The sequence below is a fragment of the Rosa rugosa genome, chromosome 7 (genome assembly GCF_958449725.1).
Source record: "Rosa rugosa chromosome 7, drRosRugo1.1, whole genome shotgun sequence".
Lineage (NCBI taxonomy): Eukaryota > Viridiplantae > Streptophyta > Magnoliopsida > Rosales > Rosaceae > Rosa > Rosa rugosa.
This window is the reverse complement of record NC_084826.1, coordinates 4,983,756-5,007,656: the sequence shown is the minus strand read 5'-3', so window position 1 is coordinate 5,007,656 and position 23,901 is coordinate 4,983,756. Positions and strand designations below refer to the sequence as shown.

General features: G+C 38.1%; 6 protein-coding genes and 1 non-coding gene across 7 annotated transcripts; 1 reads left to right on the top strand and 6 right to left on the bottom strand.

Moving 5' to 3' along the window:
- Positions 1 to 612: 612 nt before the first annotated feature.
- LOC133722039 (26S proteasome regulatory subunit 6A homolog) lies at positions 613 to 4,707 on the bottom strand. Its single transcript, XM_062148840.1, has 10 exons — positions 4,470 to 4,707; positions 4,062 to 4,178; positions 3,524 to 3,631; positions 3,001 to 3,192; positions 2,702 to 2,893; positions 2,125 to 2,243; positions 1,852 to 1,939; positions 1,287 to 1,406; positions 1,063 to 1,203; positions 613 to 909 (listed from the first exon to the last, which is right to left on the bottom strand). Exons 1-10 carry the CDS (start codon positions 4,587 to 4,589, stop codon positions 832 to 834), a joined length of 1,275 nt encoding a protein of 424 aa, XP_062004824.1. The 5' UTR covers positions 4,590 to 4,707; the 3' UTR covers positions 613 to 831.
- A 167-nt stretch (positions 4,708 to 4,874) lies between these two features.
- On the top strand, positions 4,875 to 6,517 carry LOC133721619 (uncharacterized). The gene is made up of 2 exons (XM_062148284.1): positions 4,875 to 5,002; positions 5,852 to 6,517. The coding sequence occupies exon 2, from the start codon at positions 5,858 to 5,860 to the stop codon at positions 6,200 to 6,202; it is 345 nt and encodes a 114-aa protein (XP_062004268.1). The 5' UTR covers positions 4,875 to 5,002; positions 5,852 to 5,857; the 3' UTR covers positions 6,203 to 6,517.
- LOC133722701 (putative F-box protein At3g16210) lies at positions 6,405 to 7,872 on the bottom strand. The gene is made up of 2 exons (XM_062149574.1): positions 6,625 to 7,872; positions 6,405 to 6,470 (listed from the first exon to the last, which is right to left on the bottom strand). Exons 1-2 carry the CDS (start codon positions 7,870 to 7,872, stop codon positions 6,405 to 6,407), a joined length of 1,314 nt encoding a protein of 437 aa, XP_062005558.1.
- A 4,884-nt stretch (positions 7,873 to 12,756) lies between these two features.
- Positions 12,757 to 14,386, bottom strand: LOC133723917 (F-box/kelch-repeat protein At3g06240-like). The gene has a single exon (XM_062150790.1). It carries the CDS (start codon positions 14,227 to 14,229, stop codon positions 13,003 to 13,005), a length of 1,227 nt encoding a protein of 408 aa, XP_062006774.1. The 5' UTR covers positions 14,230 to 14,386; the 3' UTR covers positions 12,757 to 13,002.
- Positions 14,387 to 15,802: 1,416 nt separating this feature from the next.
- LOC133720847 (uncharacterized) lies at positions 15,803 to 19,289 on the bottom strand. The gene is made up of 13 exons (XM_062147322.1): positions 19,042 to 19,289; positions 18,761 to 18,898; positions 18,595 to 18,676; positions 18,177 to 18,253; positions 17,956 to 18,071; positions 17,735 to 17,852; positions 17,416 to 17,532; positions 17,223 to 17,314; positions 16,887 to 16,953; positions 16,714 to 16,795; positions 16,540 to 16,631; positions 16,312 to 16,455; positions 15,803 to 16,098 (listed from the first exon to the last, which is right to left on the bottom strand). The coding sequence occupies exons 1-13, from the start codon at positions 19,171 to 19,173 to the stop codon at positions 15,952 to 15,954; spliced, it is 1,404 nt and encodes a 467-aa protein (XP_062003306.1). The 5' UTR covers positions 19,174 to 19,289; the 3' UTR covers positions 15,803 to 15,951.
- A 245-nt stretch (positions 19,290 to 19,534) lies between these two features.
- LOC133724009 (small nucleolar RNA snoR127) lies at positions 19,535 to 19,722 on the bottom strand. The gene has a single exon (XR_009853428.1). It is a non-coding gene; the product is annotated as a small nucleolar RNA snoR127 (small nucleolar RNA).
- A 33-nt stretch (positions 19,723 to 19,755) lies between these two features.
- On the bottom strand, positions 19,756 to 23,810 carry LOC133720848 (F-actin-capping protein subunit alpha). Its single transcript, XM_062147323.1, has 10 exons — positions 23,499 to 23,810; positions 23,215 to 23,330; positions 22,978 to 23,067; positions 22,315 to 22,379; positions 21,660 to 21,821; positions 21,379 to 21,457; positions 21,145 to 21,222; positions 20,480 to 20,554; positions 20,360 to 20,395; positions 19,756 to 20,212 (listed from the first exon to the last, which is right to left on the bottom strand). Exons 1-10 carry the CDS (start codon positions 23,755 to 23,757, stop codon positions 20,105 to 20,107), a joined length of 1,068 nt encoding a protein of 355 aa, XP_062003307.1. The 5' UTR covers positions 23,758 to 23,810; the 3' UTR covers positions 19,756 to 20,104.
- Positions 23,811 to 23,901: the final 91 nt, after the last annotated feature.

The following is a 23,901-nucleotide window of genomic DNA, read 5'->3' as shown; positions in this document are numbered from 1 at the left end:
ACTCTTTCATCGTCAAGAAAAAAAATCCAGGCATATACAGTACATGTTCAAACTGTGGAATTCTAGCAAACCAACATTTTTTTTTTTTTTTGGAGAAATAGCAAGACAAAATTCCATTAGCCTTTTCTATTTAAACGCCCTTTATGTTAAACGCCGAACCAATGCAATCTGACAGGGTTGTAACAAAATAATCAAGCAACATGAAACCTGAGATGAAAGTCATAACTAACTTCGATAGGAAAAGTTTGTCTCAAATACAACGTGCAAGTAAAATCATTAGTCATCAACAGATTTAACAGACTTGCTACTCTACAAATCCAGAAGAAAGGTTCAACTACATCATCAAAAGGATTTCAAGCCTATTGCCAAGCTACCAAATGAAATTGACGTTGGAGAAGTTTAAGCATTTTCAGTTTTGGTAAGGCGCACAATAAGCATTATTTGTTTTGGTCTGAACACTACTGAATCTTGATTATTAGGACAGAACATCTGGCACTCATTCGCAATGAAATGATTTAGTCAACCTTTCTCATATATCATTAAAGTATTTTAGCATTATAATCCAGTCTCAGGAAGAAAAAAGCAAAAAAAAAAAAAAAAAGAAGCCTAATATGTTGAATCAACTTTCATGTGTCGCTAAATGCAAGTGCAAAGGTTCATTTCATTTCATCGCTCACTACAAAACAAACAGAATACCACACAATAAAGGTAAATACATGTTCAATATATAGGGAGGGTCTGCTGGTAACATGAACTCAGACATGCTTTTTGCGCAAAGGCTGAATAACCTTTCATACTCCGCAATAGTAATCTGAACTGCCAAGATTGAGTCTATGCATAATAGTTGAGGCTAGCCTTCTTCTTTGCTTGGACTTGTATAATACCTTCATTGAAATCTTCGTGGTTTACCTGGATTGAACCAAAATGACCCATAAGATAAAGTATTTAGAGCATGTAATTCATAAAAAAAAAAACAGTTTTTATCTTATGAATTCAAACGCACATAATGAATACACAGTTCCCCTAAAGATAAAGTAATAGGTATTTAATGAGATGGAGTACCTCAGTTGCATCACGGCGAAGGGCCAGCATGCCTGCCTCCACACAAACTGCTTTTAGTTGTGCACCATTGAAATCATCAGTAGAGCGAGCTAATTCTTCAAAATTGACGTCTGGGTGAACATTCATCTTCCTGGAGTGAATCTACAAAATTAATGCAACAAATTACGTTAGAGCCAGCTCAGAGCGAAATTCTCCCAAAACATAACCAATTGCGAAAGACAAACCTGCAGAATCCGAGCTCTAGCTTCTTCAGTGGGATGTGGAAACTCAATTTTACGATCCAATCGACCAGAACGCATAAGAGCAGGATCAAGGATGTCAGCACGATTTGTCGCTGCTATCACCTGTAATTTTCAGACAATTAGTCTAACTCAACCAAAAAGTGCCTGAGAATCTTCATCATTATCTATATTCAAAGTCTAAATGTTGAATAATTGCCAGATGCAGAACATATTGTTCTAATCTTTGTATAAAGTTATATTATATTGTATGACTAGTAATATAAATGCTAAAATTTTTATATGTAAACCTCCTATTCCTCTATATACTAAATAATTTCAACTTTTGAAGTTTTGAACCTATTTCTTAAATGACTACACTTTACAAAGGAAATTAAACTTTTGATGATAAAATCATATAAGTCACCAAAATTGGAAGTCAGTAATACTTTATAATCTGTGTGCAACCATGTGTCACAACAAAATAATAGCAAGAAAAAGACCAAAATCTACAAACTGTTCTCAAATAGTCATAGCTACAAGAGAAATGAATATATGAAAACAAACAAACCTTGATCCGGTCATCGCTACTAAAGCCATCAAGTTGATTAAGCAATTCAAGCATTGTACGCTGCACCTCCCTATCACCACTCACTTCGCTGTAACCAAGAATGAGAGAACAAATTCAATCAGGAAAGCTTGACTTTAAATTTTTGACTCCATTAATACAGATATGAGTGTGGGAAAATATACCCACATCCTAAGCACATAGTTGTTATCTTATATGAAACAAAAGTTAAAATCAATATTAAATTAAAACAAATGGTGAGAAAATATAATATACCTATCAAACCGCTTTGTGCCAATTGCATCAATTTCATCTATGAAAATGATGCAAGGAGATTTCTCTTTTGCGAGTTGAAAGGCATCGCGAACAAGTTTTGCTCCATCCCCAATGAACATCTACATACATTGCCAGTATGATTACCTCATTATGTACCCAATTAGAAAAGCTAGAGTTAAACATTCTACATAACTATAAAAAATTTGGTGATACAATGATCATTTACAGTCCCAAAGGATTACAAGTCTAACATCAATCATGTATTACAAAGATAAGGCAAAGGAAATCTGTAGAACAAACATTTAAATCTAAGAAACATCACGAACAAATAATTCATTTCTTCACAATGCAATGACATTATAACGTTAAGAAACAGATGATCCTTGTGTAAACAGAGCAAAAAGATCAAAATAAAAGGAGCAAATGCAAATCCAAAATCAAGAAAATGAAACAATGACAGAGGCATTAAAGCATCCTCAAAATCATTACAAATGCACCTAAAATTGCTCAATACATAATCTTGCATCCAATGAAACAAAAGTTATAATGACAATAACAATAAGAAATTATGCTATACCTGAACCAGTTGTGGGCCTGCAAGTTTCAGAAAAGTGGCATTCGTTTGTGCAGCACAAGCCCGGGCCATTAAAGTTTTACCAGTTCCAGGAGGTCCATACAAAAGCACTCCCTTTGGTGGGCGAACCCCTAATTTCTGAAAACGCTCCTTGTGGGTCATGGGTAAAACAATTGCCTCAACCAGTTCTTGAATCTGTTGCAGCCACCAAAAAAAAAGGTATTAGGGTATGGAATCCAAATGTTTGGTGGGATACAAACAGTGAGCAAGTCAGCAGCCCATGCCTAAAGTCAGAAACTTGCCTGTTTCTCTAGCCCTCCAATATCATTGTAATCTTCAGTTGGTTTCTCATCAACCTCCATAGCCTTCACTCGGGAATCATACTCGGATGGCAGAGTATCCAAGATCAGGTAACTATCTTTGTTCACACCAACAAGATCTCCAGGCTTTAATTTATCAGGGTCAACAAGCCCAACAACAGGCAGAAAGATTGTCTGCAATCAATAAAAACCAATACAGTCTCCTAATTAAACAAGTGGGTCTAATATGATACAAAAGAGAATTAGGTCCAAAATCAACTCTCTCAAATTTGAAGAAAATCATGGGACAGCTACATGCTGAGCTTACCCCCGAATTCAACAAACTCAAAGGAAGTTCATGTAGACAGATTAAAAACTAGTTTTCCAAATGATGATGAACGACTGTTTCAAAATGAATCAAATTGCAGGAAGGATAAAGCGAGAGCCACTATACAACTAACTGCACTCTTTGCTTTTACTAGTAATGTACAAAAATATGAACAAAACATTAATCAGCAGGCTTTACCTGACGAGTAGATGTTTTCAAAACAACACACTTGCCCTTTCTTTGTGAGTCAAGATCAATGTTTGCCCCATCTTCCTCAGCTTCATCTTCTGGATTCATTTCTAATATCTGAAAACGTTACAAGTCAGAACCAGTTAATGTTAGAAGAACAACAAACTCATCATCTTAAAAAACAGGCTCAGAGCTCAAAGGTCTGCATATAGTCTATATATACAACAAAAGAGTCATTAGTGAAATTACATATTCATATACTTATAAGTCATCTAACAAGGTCTCAGGGTATGGTGACCCAAACAAATTATTTAATAGCTTAAGATATGTCTTTCAACGGCTTAGAATTAAATTGGTACAAGTCTCTCATAAGTTGAACTTAAGTTAATGCATATCTGGCACATAAATTAGGCTAACAAGGCAAATTGGACACTTTTCCATTTGCATCCCGGACATTCAGAACCGCAATAACTATGCTTAAAGCAAGAAATACAGAGACAAAAAAAAAAAAAAAAAAAACTAACCCCACAGAGAAAAAGGAGCATACCTCAACAATGTTGCCGACCAAGTAGGGCAACTGCTTATTGAGCTTAATCTTTTCCTGATTCTCCTTTATCTTTTCCTTGTATGAATCCAGCTCCAAGTTTGTTCTTTGCAATTCTTCCTTCAATCCCACATCAAAAAGTCAGACAAATATACACACAAAGAACCCTAAAATTACTTAACAAAAAATATTACATGCTTATCCTTTTACAACCCAATAAATCCCAAAACAAAGTTTCACAAAAACCCACAAATTCCAGGGCAGAACAAAATCAAATTCGAGGGCTTTTCACCCTAATTCTCCGATTTGAGTCAATAATTACAGGAAACCCTAACTCCCACTCATAAGAGTTGTAACCCTAAACTAGTAGAAGCGCAAGTACAGAGAGAGTTAGAGAGAGAGAGAAGGGACCTTGAGAATTCGGATCTCGTTGTCGAGAAGACGTGTGGCTCTGACAATGTCGTCGGTGGTCATCGCGGCGAGCTGATCATCCTCGAAGCTCGTGTCCTCGACCACCATATTGGTCGCCATAATCGGATTGATTCAGATTTGCTTCTACGAGAGTGAGAGAGAAGAGTTTTCAGATTGTAGAAGCAAGGGACTTTAGAGAATGCTTCTGCTTCCTGTTATATAGAGACAGAGAGATTTTCGTTTTTCTTAGCCAACACGAAGGTTTTTGTTCCGTTATCTGTTTGGGCCAAAACAGCCTCCTAAATGGAAAGAGAGATGGGCCTATATCTATATGTCGTCAACCCAACACAAGGTAGAAATAAGAAAAGGCCCAACACATAGTGGGCTCTGATCTGAGAAGGCCCAATTCTATCCCTTTAGAAAACAGAGGAACAATGAAAGCCTCCGCGGCTCTGAAACCATCGGTTGAGTGAGTTCTCAGTCCCAACTCCCAACACCTGAAAGAAAGCTTTGTTTGCGAGACATCCACTAGGGTAAGCCGCTCTTAACATTTACATGTTTGGAAATTGGAATCTCTTATTTCTATATGCAAGGATCTATTTGGTTTCCCATAATCCGGATATGAAAGAAATTAAGAAATCGAAATCCCAGTTGGTTTCATCTGTTTTTTCTTTGATGACTATCCTTTGAGCCGGTGCATGCCCCAGTGTGTTTCATATTTTAAACATATGGCTCCGACCATGTTGGGTTTTAAGGCATAAGAACTTCTGTTTGGTTGGTTATTTATAAAAAAGAATGGCTTCTGTTTTATTTTATATAACACAGAAGCCATAAAATTTAAAATCTAAGATCAGGAATTAGTTCATGTAGAGTTCAGGAACACAATTACTCGAGTATAGATATGCCAAGACCTTTGTACATGTCTTTCTCAGCAAACAAAGTGTCTGCGCCCCATGCGATGCTTAACAAAAATAGAATTTTCCGATAGAAGTCTCTTTTAAGTGATGTTAATCAATGTAGTGTTGGGTTTCAAGTTCTTTAGGTGAGTGATACTTTGTTGGTGGTATTGATCAAATTTCTGTGAATATTAATTCCATTGTGATTGTGCATATGTATATGTTTTGGCTCGCCTGTACTTCAGCATGGGAGTTCTATTTGATGGTAACACTGCATTGCTGTTTCAGCTTTCTTATTAAAGTACTTCTCTTTAGATGGTTATGGTGTGTTTCTGTATGCACCTCCATTTTCTCAAGCCTTCTGAGAAGTGTAGGATGAACATATTACTGTAATATTCTGTCACTTAGTGTTAACTAGTATGTAGCTAAAAAAAACTTGAAATTTTCAGTTACATTTTTATGTTTAAATGTTTGTTTTGTTTGCAGACAGAGATGGTTGTTCCTCCTCCAGTCAGGCCACCTACTATTACGAAGTTTCTAAAGCCTTATGTCCTGAAAATGCACTTTACAAATAAATTTGTAACTGCACAGGTCATCCACTCGCCAACTGCCACTGTAGCCTCTTCCGCAAGCTCTCAGGAAAAGGCCTTGAAAGAGAGCTTGGAATTGCATCGGGATGTTGCTGCTGCTGCAAAGATTGGGAAGATATTAGGTGAGCGCCTGCTGCTCAAGAACATCCCTGCTGTCGCTGTCCACTTGAAGAGAGAACAGAAATATCATGGTAAGGTTAAAGCTGTCATAGATAATGTGGTGGAAGCAGGTGTTAAGCTACTTTGATCTAGAAGCGCAGGTGAACAAGGAAAATTGCTAGAGTTTGCTTTTGCAACCGCTTATGTCTTGTTGTGGTCGTGAACACATCAAAAAAATCTACTCTTGATGCAATGGACATTTCTTCTATTTCAGGTTGAATACTGATTTTGATTCCCATTATATATTTCATGGGAATGCTCGTTGTTCTAACGATATTAATGATCAAAATCTAAGGTTGGTCAATTGCTATGGAAAACAACGAGAAGTTTGTATAATTTCCAACAGAACCTCCATCCTGTATCAAAGAAAAGAAAAACAGAACTAGTTCCATCCATTCAAATATTGCATTTTAAGCTCTTTAACATTGGACATAAAATAATCTATATTTCTAGTACGTACTCTTAAGCTTGTTGCCTTCTATTTATAGAAACTATACTATTCAAACAAACAACGGCTTCAGTGTTCTCTGGATACATACTTTCAATGGAAAGATAATTGATCTTTTTGGTACTAATGTTGTATGAAGCTATACGGCCATCTGTGGCGATCATAAGAATTTCATCACTGTTCCAGAATTCCAAATCCTTCTTGATTCCCACTACAGCTTCTAAGGTTACCTGTTTTGTCCAGGAAACCTTACCGCTACCCAAATTATCCATTACCCATAATCCATATGCATCTGTACCACCGATTCGGTACAAGCCAAAAAGAGCGAGAGTTTCCTTCCACACAACAATGTGCATATCAGAATACTGCGCATCTTGTTCGTATAAGCTATACGGAAGTAGTATGTGATCAAATACTTCATTAGTCGTATCAAAGAAAATGATCACGTACCGAACCCATTCATCTTCACCCGCAACTATAGCATAAAGAGTGAGAAATTCCTTTCGTTGCTCACGTCCCATCCAATAACAAATTCCTTTGAAGTACAATTGGAAGAATTCCGGCCAAAAGTTTGTGACTTCTCTCTCTAGAATATCAGTCCTGATCTCTCTCCACGAATTCGTTCCCAATGTATATACTTCTACCCTAGGAGGATAAATAACAATACGGTCATCTTCATTTCCTATTTCGTCTTGTCTAATGCTAACAACTTTGTAATCTTTAGATTTAGGGTCATACCCTAATCCTACAGAATTAAAGTTCGCATCCGGAATGCATGACTGAGGAAGAACCTTGAATTCTTTGATTGCTGGATTCCATAAAATAATTTTCCAAGGATCAGAGAGACAAATAATCCCATGACAATGCCCTCTATCAATATGTAATACTCCTTGAAGCTCATCGCCAACAAATTGGCCTCTCGTCGTTATACCCATAGAAATCGGAATGTCAATGTCCTCGACAGTGATATGCTCATCACCAGAATTATCATTGTAAAAAGTAATCAATGAGTATACAATTTCCTTCTCTTCAGTGCTGACATCCCTGAGGATAAAACGCTTGCAAAGGATGGATGTGGAGTGGTTGTTGCGCTTGCAGGTCATAATGTGCTTGTCTACGAAGCTGGGATTGTTGATCATATTATACCACGACTTGTGTACGCACTTGAATCGCATCAGAGATTTGGGAGACAACCTTGATAGAATTGGCACCACCATCTCCTCTGACATTTTGCTAAGCTCTGTTACTTTTGCTTCCATCTTTTCCTTCTTCGTCTTGTGCTTCTCTTCTGTTCCTACACATACAGCCATGAAATGCACAAACAAAGAGGAAAGCACGGTTAAATTCCAAAGGTATTCACACAAAAATAGAAGATGGTCAGATTGAAATGACGATCGAAAAGGCTTACCTGCTCTATAGAAGTTTTTGAGATTTAAGTAAGTCAGTTATTAGGATAGCTAGGTTGATGAGTTATCTTTGTTTTTTTATTTTTATTTTCTTCTTGTTTTCTTTGGAGTTAGAGAACATGCTTGCTAGCTATGGAATAGCTCCCTGAAGACATTTCTTGGGAGCTATTATAAGAGTATGACACAGTCAAGGACATTAGAGCCTCTGGATCCGTAATTTATGGAGTATATAAATTTAGCTGACCACATTATGCCCCCCACTTGATAAGTTGGATTGTATTGGGAGTTTGGGACTAGACTAGAGCCTGAACAGTGTTGGACTAAAGACAGTAAAATTTCGATAAATGAATGAATGTTTTTTTTTTTTGATCGGGTAGTTAGCAGTTAGTAACTCACACACTCATGCAGTGGTATCTCAGCACCAGGACACCTGCACCGACATTGCGGCGAAAGCCAGACTAATCCACTGCACCGCAGACGCACGAACCCAAAGGGTCCCTCAAATCTGCTGGCCACGGGATGGAGCTGGGATTCGAACGCTAGACTTGGGGGTTCCAGACTAGGCCGTTCGACCAACACACCACACCACGTGGTTAATGAATGAATGTTTGATAAATTAAAAACCTCGATTAAATAATAAATGTCTTCAATCAGACTAGGGACCAGTGCATATTACTAAGAAACCTTGTTTAATGCATAAGATAACAATTTTTCTAGACATCTTTAAGGACTCAGTGAATATATAAAGTAATAAGTGATGAAATAAATGAAAGAAATATCGCAAAAGATATTAATGATTGATGAAATACATAAAAAAAATAGTATATAATATTCAAAAACATATTAATTAAGTAACTTTTAATAATTTCTATTTTCTCAATTTAACTATTTCTCAAAGTATCCTTTTATAGTTCCGTAACTATACAATAATATTCTGTTGGAAATAAGATAGACTTAATCCCTTTCGTTAGGAAGAGAAACCCTAAAGCCGAGCGTTCTCCGTTTTGCTACAACATCGTTCTCGTCCGGCGGCGCTCCGGCGTCTGGGTGGCCTCCGGCCTCGCCGTCGTCATGGGGTTGCTGCCGGATGGGAGATCGATATCTATCGCCCATAGGACTTTGTCGGAGCGGTTCTGTTCCAGGTTTTTGTCAGTTTGGTTCGGCTGGGCTGGTGGCGGAGGGGTGGTTGTGCTGTTACTTGGTCCCTGCGATGGTTTATCTTGGAGCGTCGGCGCCGCCTGGGATTTCGATCGATGGTGGTGTGGGCTTGTGAGAACCCAGATCGGGGTTGGTTATGTTCCATGGTGACGCAGGTCGACGGCGTGGCTCGGGACAACGTGGGTCGGCGTTATGGCGGCGTAGATCGCGACTATGCGAGTCTGCGGCATGGGTTCAGATGGAATTCGGCCGGCAGGTGACGTCGTACGACGAGGGAGATGGAAGAAGATGGTGGACTGGGCCCAAATCAAGCTGATGGGCCTAGAGTGCTCTCCTTGGTGGCTACCCTATTGGGCCTAGTTGTTGGGCTGGGTTCTATCCTAGTCCATTACCTTCTAAATTTGGGCTAGGGTTTAGGCTCTTGGCTCAAACCTATGTTTTTAGAATTTTTTTGTCTAATTACAATAAGTTTCCTTGTATTAGGAACCTAGAACTTTAGCGCCTCCGGCGTGTACCAAAGGATGATCTCTGCTATCTCTACAGTCTGAAATGTATAATGAGTAGGTCTATTTCTACGTACCATTGTGGGTACTACCACTACCTCCTTGTCTGTCTATGTCCTTAAATGACAGCGGCAGGGTATGTAACGGCCTATTCTGGCTTGTGATGAATATACTATTTCCCCCTGTGGGGTTGATTCAAAAAAAAAAGTATCATTTTATATGCGTTTATTTAATCTTGTATTTCAAGATTCCATTTCTTAGATTAAATTTTACTTAGAGAACCCTACCGGCGTCTCCTTCATAGGGTTTCGCTACCTTCCTATTCATTCTCGTCCGGTGACTCCCGTGCCGAGCCTGGCCTATGGCCTCGTCAGAGTGCGGTGAGTGTAGCTGGGCGGGGAATTTTTTCAAGGGAGCTTGGTGGCTCCTGAAAGAGGCTGTTAGGCATGGACAGAAGGGGAGGCCGAACCGAGGGCAACTAGCTAGGCAGGTGGTGGCAGGCAGTGCTGTGGTGCGATCCGATCAAGGTGATCTAGGGGGAGGTGTGGTTGGCCAGTCGGGCGACCCGTGTATTCTTTCTCTGGTCTCGAGTTGATGATGGGTTATGCTGATGGTGTTGACTGGCTTTGGCCAAAATGAGTTGGGTGGGGAAGATACCAGGCGATTTTGACGGTGGTGGAAGCTTCGCAGCCTTATTGGGCTGTGGGTTGATGCAACAACGGGCGTCTGGTGTCGCTGCTTCGGCAACGAGGTTCTGTCAGGGACCTGTGTTGGGTCTGGGCCTGAGCTAGGCCAGTTTCTTTATTTGGGCCTTGGGCTGGATTTTGGACTTTAGGGCTCCTTTTTAAGATTTAGTTTTTTCTAATAACTCCCTACATTTGTTTGGGGAATCTAGTGGGTTCAGGCCCAATAAGGACACTTCGTGTGTTTCTAGTCTACAAGCTATGAGTTCTTTTTACACCTAGTTAATGAATCTCCCGGAGTACCACAATTTAGTGCATCGACGAAGAGAGATTCACAATAGTTTTCTTTGTTTTGATGGAATTGTCATAGTGTTTGGCTCCAATTTTGCTGCAGCTGGTCAACAGTCTCTTTTCTTGCGCGGGCGTGCCAGCACCGTTCGGGTGCGGTCGTCGGGGGTGTCCCTTGACCTGACTTCTTTCAAGCGATTGTAGACGAGGAGAGCACCAACCTCGTCGTGGGATTCTTTGTGCCTCGTGGTGAGGACTTTGCTGAAGTTTCTTCTTGTTAACACAATCGATACTCAATGTTGTAGATCGAGCAGAGCGACATCACCGGGAAATGTTGAGATCTTGCTAAAGCGTGACTTTAGCTTGGCTGGGTTGCTAGGGCGTTACCCTTGCTTGGCTGGTTCTGTAACCGTTGTGGTCGCGGCACTACCGTCGGCTCCCGAGGAGACTAGGACCGAAGCACGTTGACAGAGGGTTTGGTGGCACTGAAAGTCAGCTTCTGAGAAGACTAGGACTAGGAGTGTGATCACCGCTAAGAGAAAGAGAAGGAGAGGAGTTGCTCTTAGAGAGGTTTGCTCTAGAGAGAACTTAGATCATCTTAGAGATGTTGTTGTTGTGTTGTGAATGTGTCTTTTTGAATGAGAGGAGAAGGTGTTTATATAGGGAAGAAAAAGAAGAGTGAAATGATGAGTGGAAGAAAAATAATGAAAGTAGATCTAAGTTCACTTGTAAAATATGGAAAAGATAGAGAAAAGATGAAATGAAAGCAAAGCATGAAGGTGCAGCAACATGGAAGTGGTGATGATCTATTAAAGAGATTGTAGAAGAAAAATATATCCAAGGAAAAAGAGAAAAGCATCTAGCTTTCTTCATGTGGGTAGGAAACATGAACATGTGAATATTGAGCTGGTTTTAGGTCAGTTTCTGCCCCTTTATTCCTTCAATTATTTCTCCAACAAGACTTCATTATATGCCTTCGACTTCTTCATATGAAATGTTCCACTATGAGTGTAGATCATCCTGAAAAATTTTCAGATTTTTATTCCATGTGGTTGGGCCGAAAATGCTGCTGGACCTCTTCCAGGTCCAGTTTTCCAGTTTTGCTTCTGTAGAAAATTGGGCTGATTGTTTGAAGGCCTTCCACTCAAAAAAAGCTCTGGCACTCTTCATAAGAAATGATCCTTGGGCTGTCTAGAATGGATCTGCAGAGTTTCAGCTCATTTCAAGTTCATTTGGTCAGTCTGCCGCCCCTCCTTCCTTGTTTAGCTCGGTTTCTCCTAGCCGAAGTAGGAAAATGTGCTAAAGTTGACTTTTCATGTTTCCATGCTTTCATAGTAGGCTTTATTTAGTCTCTAAATATATATTTCGAACTTGTCGACAATATATAGCTTGAGCCACTGACATTGGCTCAATTTCTCCAAGACACGCCTTGTCAGGCCAAAATGCTTATTTTGGGTCCAAACACATAGTTTGTAGGCTTTCAAATAAGTGAACTTCATTGTACTAGTGGATGGTACCCGTATTCCCTTACCTGCTTGACCACTGAGTTAGGGTACAAGCATATAGGGTTTATTTGTATGTGTTGTTCTGGCTTTGGGATTAAATGAAATCTCTACTACTCTGTCAAAAAAGTATCATTTTATATTCATTTGCTTTTTTCTTGTATCTTAACCGAATTGGATTTCATCCTTAATTTATTGTAGTGCATGCATGCATCAAATTTGTTATATTATTTCTCATTTTGTAGCAAGTAGTTATTCAAAGTAATCAATTCTTAAAATGTCTCTTTCAAAAAAATATTTGGTATAGCATAATTGTTATCTGGATCTTGATTATCTTCGGTAGACAATATACTCAAATTAGACTATGTTATATAATTCAACTAGTCAATAAAAAAATTCAAATAAGAATAACATAAAATTCTCTCGAAAGTAACAAATATTCATTTATCGATAAATAAATAAATTATTCATTTATCGATAATGTAATAACCCGTGTAAAGTAATAATTTTCTGTAGTCCCAATATTTATTCACTTATAGAGTTTTTTTTTTTTTTTTTTTTGAGGTACTGATAGAGGTTTTATTGTAAAGCAAATTAAAGTTGGATACAGAGATGATGAAACCTAAAAGAGATTTACTCCTTTTTTAACATTGTTTGTCATTTTGCAACTGATCAAAATCAAACTCATGTGAGCTTTCAACTACATTAGCAGGAACAATAAGTCCAAATCAATATGTACGTGTAACAATTAGCATGCCTGATGGATCGATGCTTGCTCGATCGAGGATTTCCCCCAACTGGAAAGTAGCAACAAAATCTCAAGAGTGAAAGAACTATGAGATTTTAGTTAATTAAATTCTACACAAAGTCATCCTTATAGGACAACGATTATCTGTACTCTCAAGCTCGTTGCTTCTCAGGTGTGACTGAAACTATACTGTTAACACAAATAACAGCTTCAGAATTTTCAGGAAACATACTGTCAATAGGGAGGTACTTAATCGTTTGAGCTTTGAAGTTGTAAGTGGCTATACGTCCATCTTTTCCAACCATAAGAATTTCGTCGCTCTTCCAAAACACCAATTCTTTCTCAATGCCCAGTATGACCTCTAGGGTTAAGAGTTTTGTCCAAGATCCCTCCTGACTACCGAAGTTATTCAATACCCATACTCCATATGCATCAGGACCGCCAATGGAATACAAGCCAAAAAGAGCAATAGACTCATTCCACAAAATGACGTGCATGTTAAAATACCGCGCCAGTGGCTCGTATAAGTATAAACTATTCGGAAGCAATATATGATCAAAAACTTCATTACTCATATCAAATGAATGGATCACCTGCCTAACCCATTCCTCGTCATCTCTATCAAAATAATCCATGAAATCCTTTTGTTTCTCACATCCAATCCAATAACAAAATCCATTGAAGTACATTTGGTAAAACATAGGCCAGAACATAGTAGTTTCTGTTTCTAAACTATAGGTCTTGATTTCTCTCCAAGAGTCGGTACTCAAGGTGTATACTTCTATTCTGGGAAGATCATAAACGATACGATGCTCACCTAGTGTTTCTTCACTAGGATCCACAATGTTTAAAAATTTGTAATCTTTAGATTTGGGATCATAGCCAAATGCCATCGAATTTAGAGTCCCATTTGGAAGGCACTGGTTGGGAAGAATCTTGAATTCCTTGATTGCTGGATTCCATAAAACAATGTTCAAAGAAGCTACTAGACAAATAATTCCATCACAATGCCCTATAATAGATACAGCTAATAGAACTTCATCCCCCTTGAACTGGCCCCTTGTCATTACACCAAAAGAAAGCGGAATGTGAATGTCCTCGACTACAGAATGAATGTGATGCTCATCGTTATTGCTATTACTGGAAAGAGAAATCAATGAGCATACAACTTCCTTCTCGTCGGTGTTGATATCCCTGAGGACGCAACGCTTGCAAAGGATGGATGTGGAGTGTTTATTGCACATGGTATTAGAAAGGTGCTTTGCTATGAAGCTAGAATTGTTGATCAAGGAATACCATGACTTACGCACGCATTTGAATCGCATCACAGATTTGGGAGGCAACATTGATAGGATTGACACCATAATCTCTTCAGACATTCTTCAAAACTCTGTTGTTTTCTATTCCAACATATACATCTATTACAGAAACAAACAGAAAGAATACCAAGGTCAGTTTCCAAAAGATTCACCAACAATAGTATTTGTGTTTTGATGGTTGGTTGGTTGAAATGCGATTCAAATAATACAGTTTCGGATGGAAAGTTCATGAGCTCATCATACACAGTTGATTTAGTTTCATAAGAATGCCTAGAGAATCTCTAATGTACGAGCGTACTAATCGTTACTTGCTAGGAAATCTAAGAAGACATTACTAAAGTGGTTATTACAAGAGTATGACTCGGTCAAGAAGACTTATTGGAGCAAAACTGACTAAACTAAAAAGGAAAATCAACTTCTTTTACCATGACATTTGGAGCAAGTAAGGAGAACCCCTTCCCATGAGGAGACGTTAAGCTATTAGTTTGGTAAATTTGAGTGAAATAATCTTCAATAGCCTATGTAAGGCATTGACTAAAGCTTGTAATCGATCACACTTGAATACAATAGCCTATGTTACCAATAATATGTATCCTTAATCTGTATCTTTGGGCCCAAGTTGCTAGGTTTTTTTTGCTGGGTTGGTTTTGACCCATTAATTAGGTTGGGGATGCCCCTTCTAATTAAGGTCTTTTCTTTTTAGATTAAGAATAATTGAAGCTATAACTTAAATTGGTTGGTCTTTAGCCTTAGTATTGTCCGGTTACTATGGTTCTCAGAGCTTAATCTGTTAAGAGTCTTAGTGGCTCTATGTAGTGATTCAGTTCCGACGTAGCCCCCCTGGGGTGATCATTATATAATGTTGCCTACATTTTCAATACATTGGAGTGATGTCCTTTCATCAAAAAAATAAAAATGAAAGTATGTTATAGCTTTGTTTTAAAAGGCTAAAATGGTCACATGAAATCTAAATATGTAAATAAATGATGAGCCAAGGTGACAAATCTAGACCTCGAATGATCCTTTTAGCCCACAATTGGTTGTAAAATCTACAATGCTCCACGTTACACGGCATTATTTTAGTTAATGGTGTCATCTTTAAGGCTATTTTTTTAACCTGTTAATTAGGTTCTAATTAGTAACTTATAATATTAAATATAAACTAGCTTGAATGAAGATTCAAAGACCGTGTAGGGTATCTCCTGTGTTGCATAAACCAATTCCTCATGAATTTTGGTGTGTAGAAAAGTTTGTCAATTAGATAAATTATCAATTGTGAAGAATCAAAACTGGCAAAAACTAAACCTGTAGAACCTCATTTGATCCTGCTTTAATTTTATCGATCTTCCTGTGTTGCAGTTAAGCAATAGTATGCAATGGGAGAGATTAAAAAGAACAAAGGAAGAACGCGTTATTGGAAAAAAGAAATTGAGTTTGAGTGGGAGTTGGTAACTCCTTTTCTTCTTCCTCAAAACGTGGTCGTGGCCGGGTTTGCCGCTAACTGTAAGTGGGAGTCGTGCATTTCTCTTTTTAACCCTTTATGTATGAAATTTCTAACAATAAGTAGTTTAATAAACGAAGGGCAATTGCTGGGATTTTAGAAAATTTAACCTTAAGAGTTGTTTGCTTAATTAATACTGATATGTTTATTTATTCTCAGAGAAAAATTAAAAGTTTAAGCTACTGCAGTTCTTCAGAGAGTTTAGAAGAAATAAAGGCATAAACAAGTAGTTCAAGAGTCCAAGATTTACTACAGTGGATACAAAGTGCTAAAAGTAGAATTTAAAGCTTCCAATGTATGCCCAACCAATGCAAAATGCCAGCAACAATGCCCCAAAACAAGATCTCTGCGAAGATTACATAGAGTAGAATGCCTACTCTCCTTGAATGCCAAACCCCAACAAAAATGTGCTTCTGGATCCAATATATCTGCCACAAGTAGCAGAAATATTACTCGTATCAGTATTAGCTGAAAAGTAAAGCTATAAAACCACTTCAATGGAAAAGAGGATGCGAGTAATCATAGTCAGCTATGTATAGCAAGCATGACTGCATGAGCAGTCGTATCGAATGAGTTTCGGTGAGATAATAATCTATCTAACATGGTAATTGCAGGAAAAGAATGAAGGTAAGTAAACGTACTAGCGTATTTTGGGGGTCCTTGTAATACCACCCGTTGAAGAACCCTGCAAAGATGCCTTCAGCTGCCATAACGTAGACAAGCATAGCATTCATGCCGATCCATTGCAGAGGAAGAAACAGGTACTTTATATCCCAGATATCAACCTGGAATGAGAGGATATCAACTTTTATAAAGAGGAGTAAACAAAAAACTTAAAGATCCAAAATATTTCCATGACAATATCATACCATGATGTAGAAGGCTGAAAACACCAAAGCTGCTGCTCCAGATGTTATGCATACGTAGCTAAACGTATATAGCTGTTTATTTGAAGGAATTGCTGCACCAGGCATAAAACATTAGAAAGAATAATGGAGTGGTATGCGCAAAACAAGTTGCATACACTTCACCTCAGTTCGCACCATGAGTGAAATGAAGAACAATTCCTAGGATGAGGAGAGCAAAGCCCATTAGGATCCAATGCTTCAATCTAGTTTGATGATCCTATAAATGCACGAATGTTCCAAGTAAGGAATAGTCTTGACATATTTCAAGCACCAAGTATGCCAAATTACAGACTCAACAGTTAGTTAACCTTCATATGTATAAGCACATGTCCAAAATGTACTCCGATGATTGTGGAGAGAATTGCAGATATTGAGCTACAGATATGGGGAAATAAACCAGATAAGTAAACAGTTCTAAAAGACTTCTCAAGCTTTAAAACTATACTTGATACACATTAGATTTGTTATTTGTGAGCCGTAAATATCATATTTCATGAGGTTTATGTAAAAACTGTGACAAGGATATAATGAATTGCTCGAATTTAAAGTACCTTTCTCAACCATTTCTTTTAAAAGCAAAGGAAATAATTTGTCATATCCAACTTTCTTGATCTATGATCTAACAAAGTCAGAGGTTGTACTACCTTAGAATTCCTTCAGGTTCAAAAGGAGCATGGCACCATGATGGAGCACCATTTCGGAAAGGTCCTTCATATGGAGAATTCTCAGTGCAAGCCTGGCAGTTGTACACAAGTTAACTATTTAAACCTGACAGTGTTATAATCTCTTGATGATCAGAAAATGATTAAACGAAAGAAAGAGCGATAAACTACATACTTTTGATCTTTTCCAAGCTGGATGCTGATACATATGATTGATTCCCAACACTTGTCTATCAATGTATCCCACTGCATTACAAGGAGGATCCAGTTCTCCTCTAACGCCACAAGATACCTGAAATTGAAATGCAAGAGGAGACATGTAAGAAACCTATTTCACAACATATTGAAGGCACATTTTCACTGAAAAGAAGTGTGATAAAATTTCATATTTTAAATTCCAACCACATACAAAGGTTCTTAACTCAATAATTCTCTCACGATTTTCAGACATGCCAATTATTTATAAGTATGCGATTTGAGAACCAGAAGCTTACCGTGAAACTCTTCCCATAATCACTACTGTCTTTGTCGTGGACGGTAAATTGCCAATCAGGAACATATGTCCCATAAATAACAGCAAAGTAAGTTGTGAGAACACATGCTGCAACCAGCCTTGAAATTTTGAAATGGAGAATCATCAGTAATTGTTTTACCAAAAAAAAAAAACTCGTCAGCAAACGGAAAAAACCATAGCTTTACAGTTATATAGAATTACCATTGCCAATAGTATAACTTGAAAATGGAGAGCCTGCCAGGTGGCACATCTTTGGTTTGTGCACTTCTCAAGAAAATTTCTATCAGTGCCACTACCAGATATGCAAGAGCAATTCTCTACAGAGGGTGACTAGAATTACTACATACTGCCATGCATCTTTAAACTGAGTTATGTAATCAAATACTAACAGCATACATATGCATATCAATTATCAATCTTACCTGGAGAATCCCGAACCATCTTATTTCTTTCATGTCAACACCATATGTTAGTTTGTCAGGAGCATGTGAGAAACCTCCTTCACAACATATTGAAGGCACGTTAACAGCACTTCCGGTCCTTAAAAAATAACACTATCAAGAAAAATATGAATTGAAATGTATACATTTGCCTTTAACTTGCAAGTGACCTCTAGGCCTAATAGAAGAAACTTCAGTTTCTCCATCTAAACAAATATCTGCAGAGTACAGCAACAAAGACTTTGATGGGAATTGTTTTTCCTAATTAGTAATGTAAGATTCTCCACCTCACCCCTCATCTGGGAATATATGGAAACAAAGCTTATGTCATTCTCACGTCAAGGCAACATATAAGGACACCCAAAAACTGAGTTTAAAACACAGAAAAAAGAACACTGACCTTGTAATAGGAGACCCCAGAAAAGAAGCTTGAGAGTTCTAAGAATCACCTTCTTGACAGCCAAAAGTTGGTCTGGTATTCTCTATAAGAAAGATTTACTCACGAAATGAAGTAACGCAGAGTACTACCATGACTAATGACCCGAAATGATAGATGAAAATCAAACCTTAAGAGAAAGTGCAATAGACATTCCCACAATGAAGAGGAAAAATGGCATCACGAAGTCAGCAAGATTGCAACCATTCCACGGTGCATGCCCAATCATAGGCCACTCTCCACCGGCATCATCAACCAAAATCATCAACTACAATACAATTCCACACATCAAAATTATGCTGTGAAACCAAAACCACAGAACTACAACAAAGTATTTTCTCGAAAAGCAAGTTTTATATTCACTTTAGTTAGTCAAAATCATGATGAAAAAAAAGGGAACAAGTTGAGTACAGCGACAGTGAGGCCTCGGAAGATGTCGAGGGAAGCTACACGTTTCGGTTTTGAAGGCTTCTGGTCGGAAATATCGGGTTCTGATACGATGAGATGGTGCTGGTGAGCCGGTTCGGCTTTGATTTCGGCCATCTTCTTGTATGAAACAGTGAGGTAGAGGGCAGTTGATGAATGATACGAGGATGAGCTAAGACTGCAGGTATGCTTGTCTGTAACTTACAAGTTGCAAGAAGATAGTTTCACAGTCGCAGTCTACTTTCGGATGGTTATGACTTATGAAAGACAGCATTGGTGCGTGTCAACCACGTAGTTTGAAATGCAGGAAAAGACCAAAAATTAAAAATAGACAGCTATGTGATGTTTTGAATTTTGAGAACTTCTACTGTGCTACCGAGCATCACACGTTTGAGAACATATATATCTTCCGAAAAATAATAGAATCTTAGGTATTTTTCATCAACAAAGAGAACAGAGGACAAAAATTATGAAGAATTCTGGTCAGCCAGCACCCAATCTCGGTTTTATCATCAGAGAGGATACACTTCAACAAAAGGCAAATTTCCAAAGCCTTATCAAGTCCATAGAAGAGAGACACCCGCCTCCCTAGTAAGAACAAAGGTTAGGAGAAAATGCCTCTTGGAGCATATCGCCGTATGATTTGGCTAATTTGCATCATCCCAGAGTGATAAACACAAACAAAAAACTAAACACAGATTTTAAGTTGGCCAAGGCAACTTAAGGATGATGTTTTCAATTCAAATCTCTTGAAAGAAAATGCACGGATCAAGCCGTTCACCAGAATACATATAGTTTACAAACTCCCCAACATCTTCCACGTTTAGGAAATCAGCCATAACCCTGTACTATACACAAACATAGATATCAATTATATTACAATGCACAAAACTGAGGGAGAAGCTCCAATAGCAGAGGACATCACTCGAGAGAAAGGGAATGATAAATAGGTGAACCCTCTATGCATGACTGGCATACTCATGAAATGGGTCTACATGGGAGAAAAATCGTTCTCTCAGTCGAACACCTTCCAGTTGAAAGGGTGAATTCACTTTCCAATGCCAAGTTCTTTTGTGATATCTCTTGTCAAGCTAAACTGTAAAGTATTCTGCCATGGAAATAGGGTGCGAGTAACTGGAAGCTTTCTACGAAGATCCTGCAGAACATTCATTCATTTAAGTTTTGAAGGTTCTGTTACTGACATGAATCTAATTAGATATTTAATAATGAATACTGGAAGGATTTTTCAGGTAAGGAACTCATAAAGAAACTTTGTTCGGGGAAGAGGAAGTTTGAATGGTACCTTAAAAGTGGTATCGGGCAAGTTTGAATAGGATGCCTGCAGGAGTAAATCTGTTGGTAAAAATCTCAAAATGTAAAACAACACCATATATTAACTTGAGAAATCAACAAATGGTTGAACCTCAAGAGATGCCAAGTATTCTGCCTCATGTTGCCTTATAATGTTGCCTATGGTAATTGCAGAATCTTCAGAGGACTGCAATGAGGGTGGGAGAAGAAGGGATCAATGGGTGAGAGTCACATGCTTAAGTTATGGGATAAAAACTTAAATAAAGAAAAGCAGCCACAGGAAATGTTCTGTCAATAATTTGTAAAAAGCAGGAAATGGGAACTCAATAAGATCAAAGATCCTCATATCCAATATTTAAGAATTTGTATAATAAGGTCAGATGAATCGTACTCTTTTCAGAATTTAAATTGCTTAGAAGGTTAAGAACATCATCTCCAAGAGTTACATCAACTTAATTAAGAAGATTTGCAGTCTACTGATAAGTACTAGCAACTGTTTACAATCATCCTAGTAGGGACCAGACAAGATGACCCAGCCAACCAATATAATCTCTTTACCATTACTAACTTAGTACCACCAACCGGCATGGTTATAGCATAAAGTTCATTTAGTAAGTACTGCCTACCACTCATAAAGGTTTATTCCCTTGCTAGCCTTAATTAGAATTGATGTAGAAAGTGATATGATACCTAATGCATTAAGTTTCATAGACCTTGTATGATACATCTTCCCAAGTTATAGCAAGATAAAATGGCAATAGTGAATCTAAACTCCACCTGAAAAATTGTTGAATCTTTGCATTCATGTTTTGCATCTAACTGCACATTCCCCTCCTCAAAATAGTGGGCACCCACCTGAAAGAACGAGAAGATGTGAACATGGAAAAGTAACAGTTTATTCTTGGTTAGGCCTTTATGCTAGGAATCAAGCATATCATAATATATATTTGCAAAGAGATACATGAACCATGTTGCACATCCATCATGCACCAAGTACAAAACAAATAATACCTGCAGTTTGCCTTTTAATTCCAGCATCTGTACTTCATCTTTGAACTCAATGCTCCACACTGAACGCCAACTACCATTGCTAATTAAAAAATAAATAAAATAAAAAAGGAAATCCACATTATCTTCCTTATATTTGTAACTAAGAAAGTACCTGGTATAACAACAGGACACAGTTTAAATTTGCAATAACTGGTGTTGGTGCAGACTACGTGTATAATGAAATCTAATGTGAAAGAGAAATAAAGCATTTGTGGTTGGGTAGTTAAACTAGTTTCACACACCAGAAATTTTGTGGGCTATGTCTAGCAGCTGAAATCACTACCACGAGCTCAAAGTCAGATCCTGGGCCCTCTGCATCTTTACCATTCCCACAGTACACTGAGCAGACTCCTTTTGGATAAGCTTCACCCACATATCTAAGTATTTCTCCATCCAAAGCACACCTGAAACAAAAGAGTAAGGAATTACACAACCCTACCCAAATACACAGAAACCCACACGAGCCAGCATGCACCCACAAATGAAATTAAGACAAGTATGGTCCATTATGTTACACAAAATCCATCAATAGTTGTTTATTCTTGTATGGTTATTAAAAGAGCACTCTTAAAAGTTAAATTGATGAGAATAAGATTTATTAGATAGCTCTCTCTCGGTCCATTTAGAAACTACATTTCAAATCTTAAGTTACCAAATGAAGTAAAAACATAGTTTGATGTATCGAAGTAGACATGAAAGAAGAAGCTAATATGAAACACTGGCTACATAAAAGTACATGGATTAAGCGCATGACTGTAAATGCCTATGATAGAGCTGAGCAGTAGAGTGGCTAATATTAAGTCAAATATTCTGGAGCATAATGCTCAATTTGGCTTTTAAAGATATTGATAAAAACATACTTACAGAAATGGTTGCCATAAAACTCATAACATGTACCTGAATTCCTCAACATATGCGGATGGAAGTTCCTCATCCAATGCAGGTCTCACGTCTGTACAAACCTGAACCAATTTTAGCATTAAATAATTGGTAAATGAAAAGATCCAAAAAAAAAAAAAAATGTGACACAAACAAAACAAGGAGAATAGAAGGCACATGCATGATGTGATAATGCTTCAACAAGTCCACAAGGTGTTCTGTAACATATGATATACTTACAATGGAGGGTTAAAAAAACACAGGTAAAGCTTTTAGAACAGGACATCTTATCTTTGATGAAAGGTATCATATATATATATATATATATAGACTCGACAAATATAGATAAATCAATCTCAGCAAGCAGTACACCAAACTGCTCTACAACTTAAGCTAAAGTTCACCGTCAAGGACCAATTTCAACAAAAGCTGTGGGTGGCCTATCATGACAGAAAGAACTAATAATTGCATTGATGTTTTAATATTAAGGATACCCCATATGTAAGGAAAGAAGTAATAAAAGCAGCTGTGCCCTTATCAGGGTTTATATCCCTTTGCTTCGAGCAAGCAAGTACGAAATCCTAGACTACCCTATATTCCAAACTTTAAACTAAACAAACTCCTGTATTCTTCACCAACTTGTTCGTAGCATTAATAAAGGAGGAAAAGCACAAGACTTGCCTGTTTGATATGGTCAACTACAGCAACATGAGCTGTCCTGGGATCAAGGTACTCATTCCCACGGAGCTCTCCGAAAGATGTAACTAGAACCTGCTCACACAAACAGCTAGCAAGATAAAATCCAATGTATCTAGCAAAACATACATAGAAACTCGAAATTTTTTTCGCAAATTTGACAAAATAGGATCATAGCAATCAAACACTAAAAACACGAAGGGAGTTGTTAATAAACTTTACATCTCCAATTCCACCAGGCATTTCCAGCGAAATCATGTGTGATTTGTTATACAGTGGAAAAGCCACTGAGGCGGCTTCTTCGTACAAAACGTCGTCGTTGACTACCGCCTTCACATCTGCCACCAAAATCAAATAATGTGATTGATTGACACGATCGATCAAAAACCGAAACTTTTTTAAACAAACGAACAAAATTAGAAACTTCGATTCAGGGGGGGGAATGCAAACGGCGTCGTTTGGGAATTGAATTTGGAATTCAGAAGAAGCGGAAGGAAATTGGATACCTTCGGCGACGAATTGGATTTCACCGGGAGGAGAGTTGAGGAGGAACCACTTGGCTATATCAATCTTCTGCTTCTCGCTTAGCTCTGATTCTTCTTCGTCCGCCATTTGAAACGCAGTAGGATTTCTCTGAGATTGATTTGAATGGGGGGCAAAACGGAGTGGTGGAGGCAGAAGAATATTCAGGGGAGAGAAGAGAGGAAGGTGTTTCTGTGCTGGAACTGTCAGAATCTTGACCTTGAGTTTTAGGGGGGTGGACATAGAAATGAACGGTCCGGATTTGTTTAAATGTTTGAAACGCGTCGCAGAGGAGAGTTGCCCTTTGCGAGTTTGAAGTTTGTGCACTTCGATCTGTAAAGGGCGACGTGGGAGCTGTGACTCGAAATGATTTCGATTGGTGGGGTT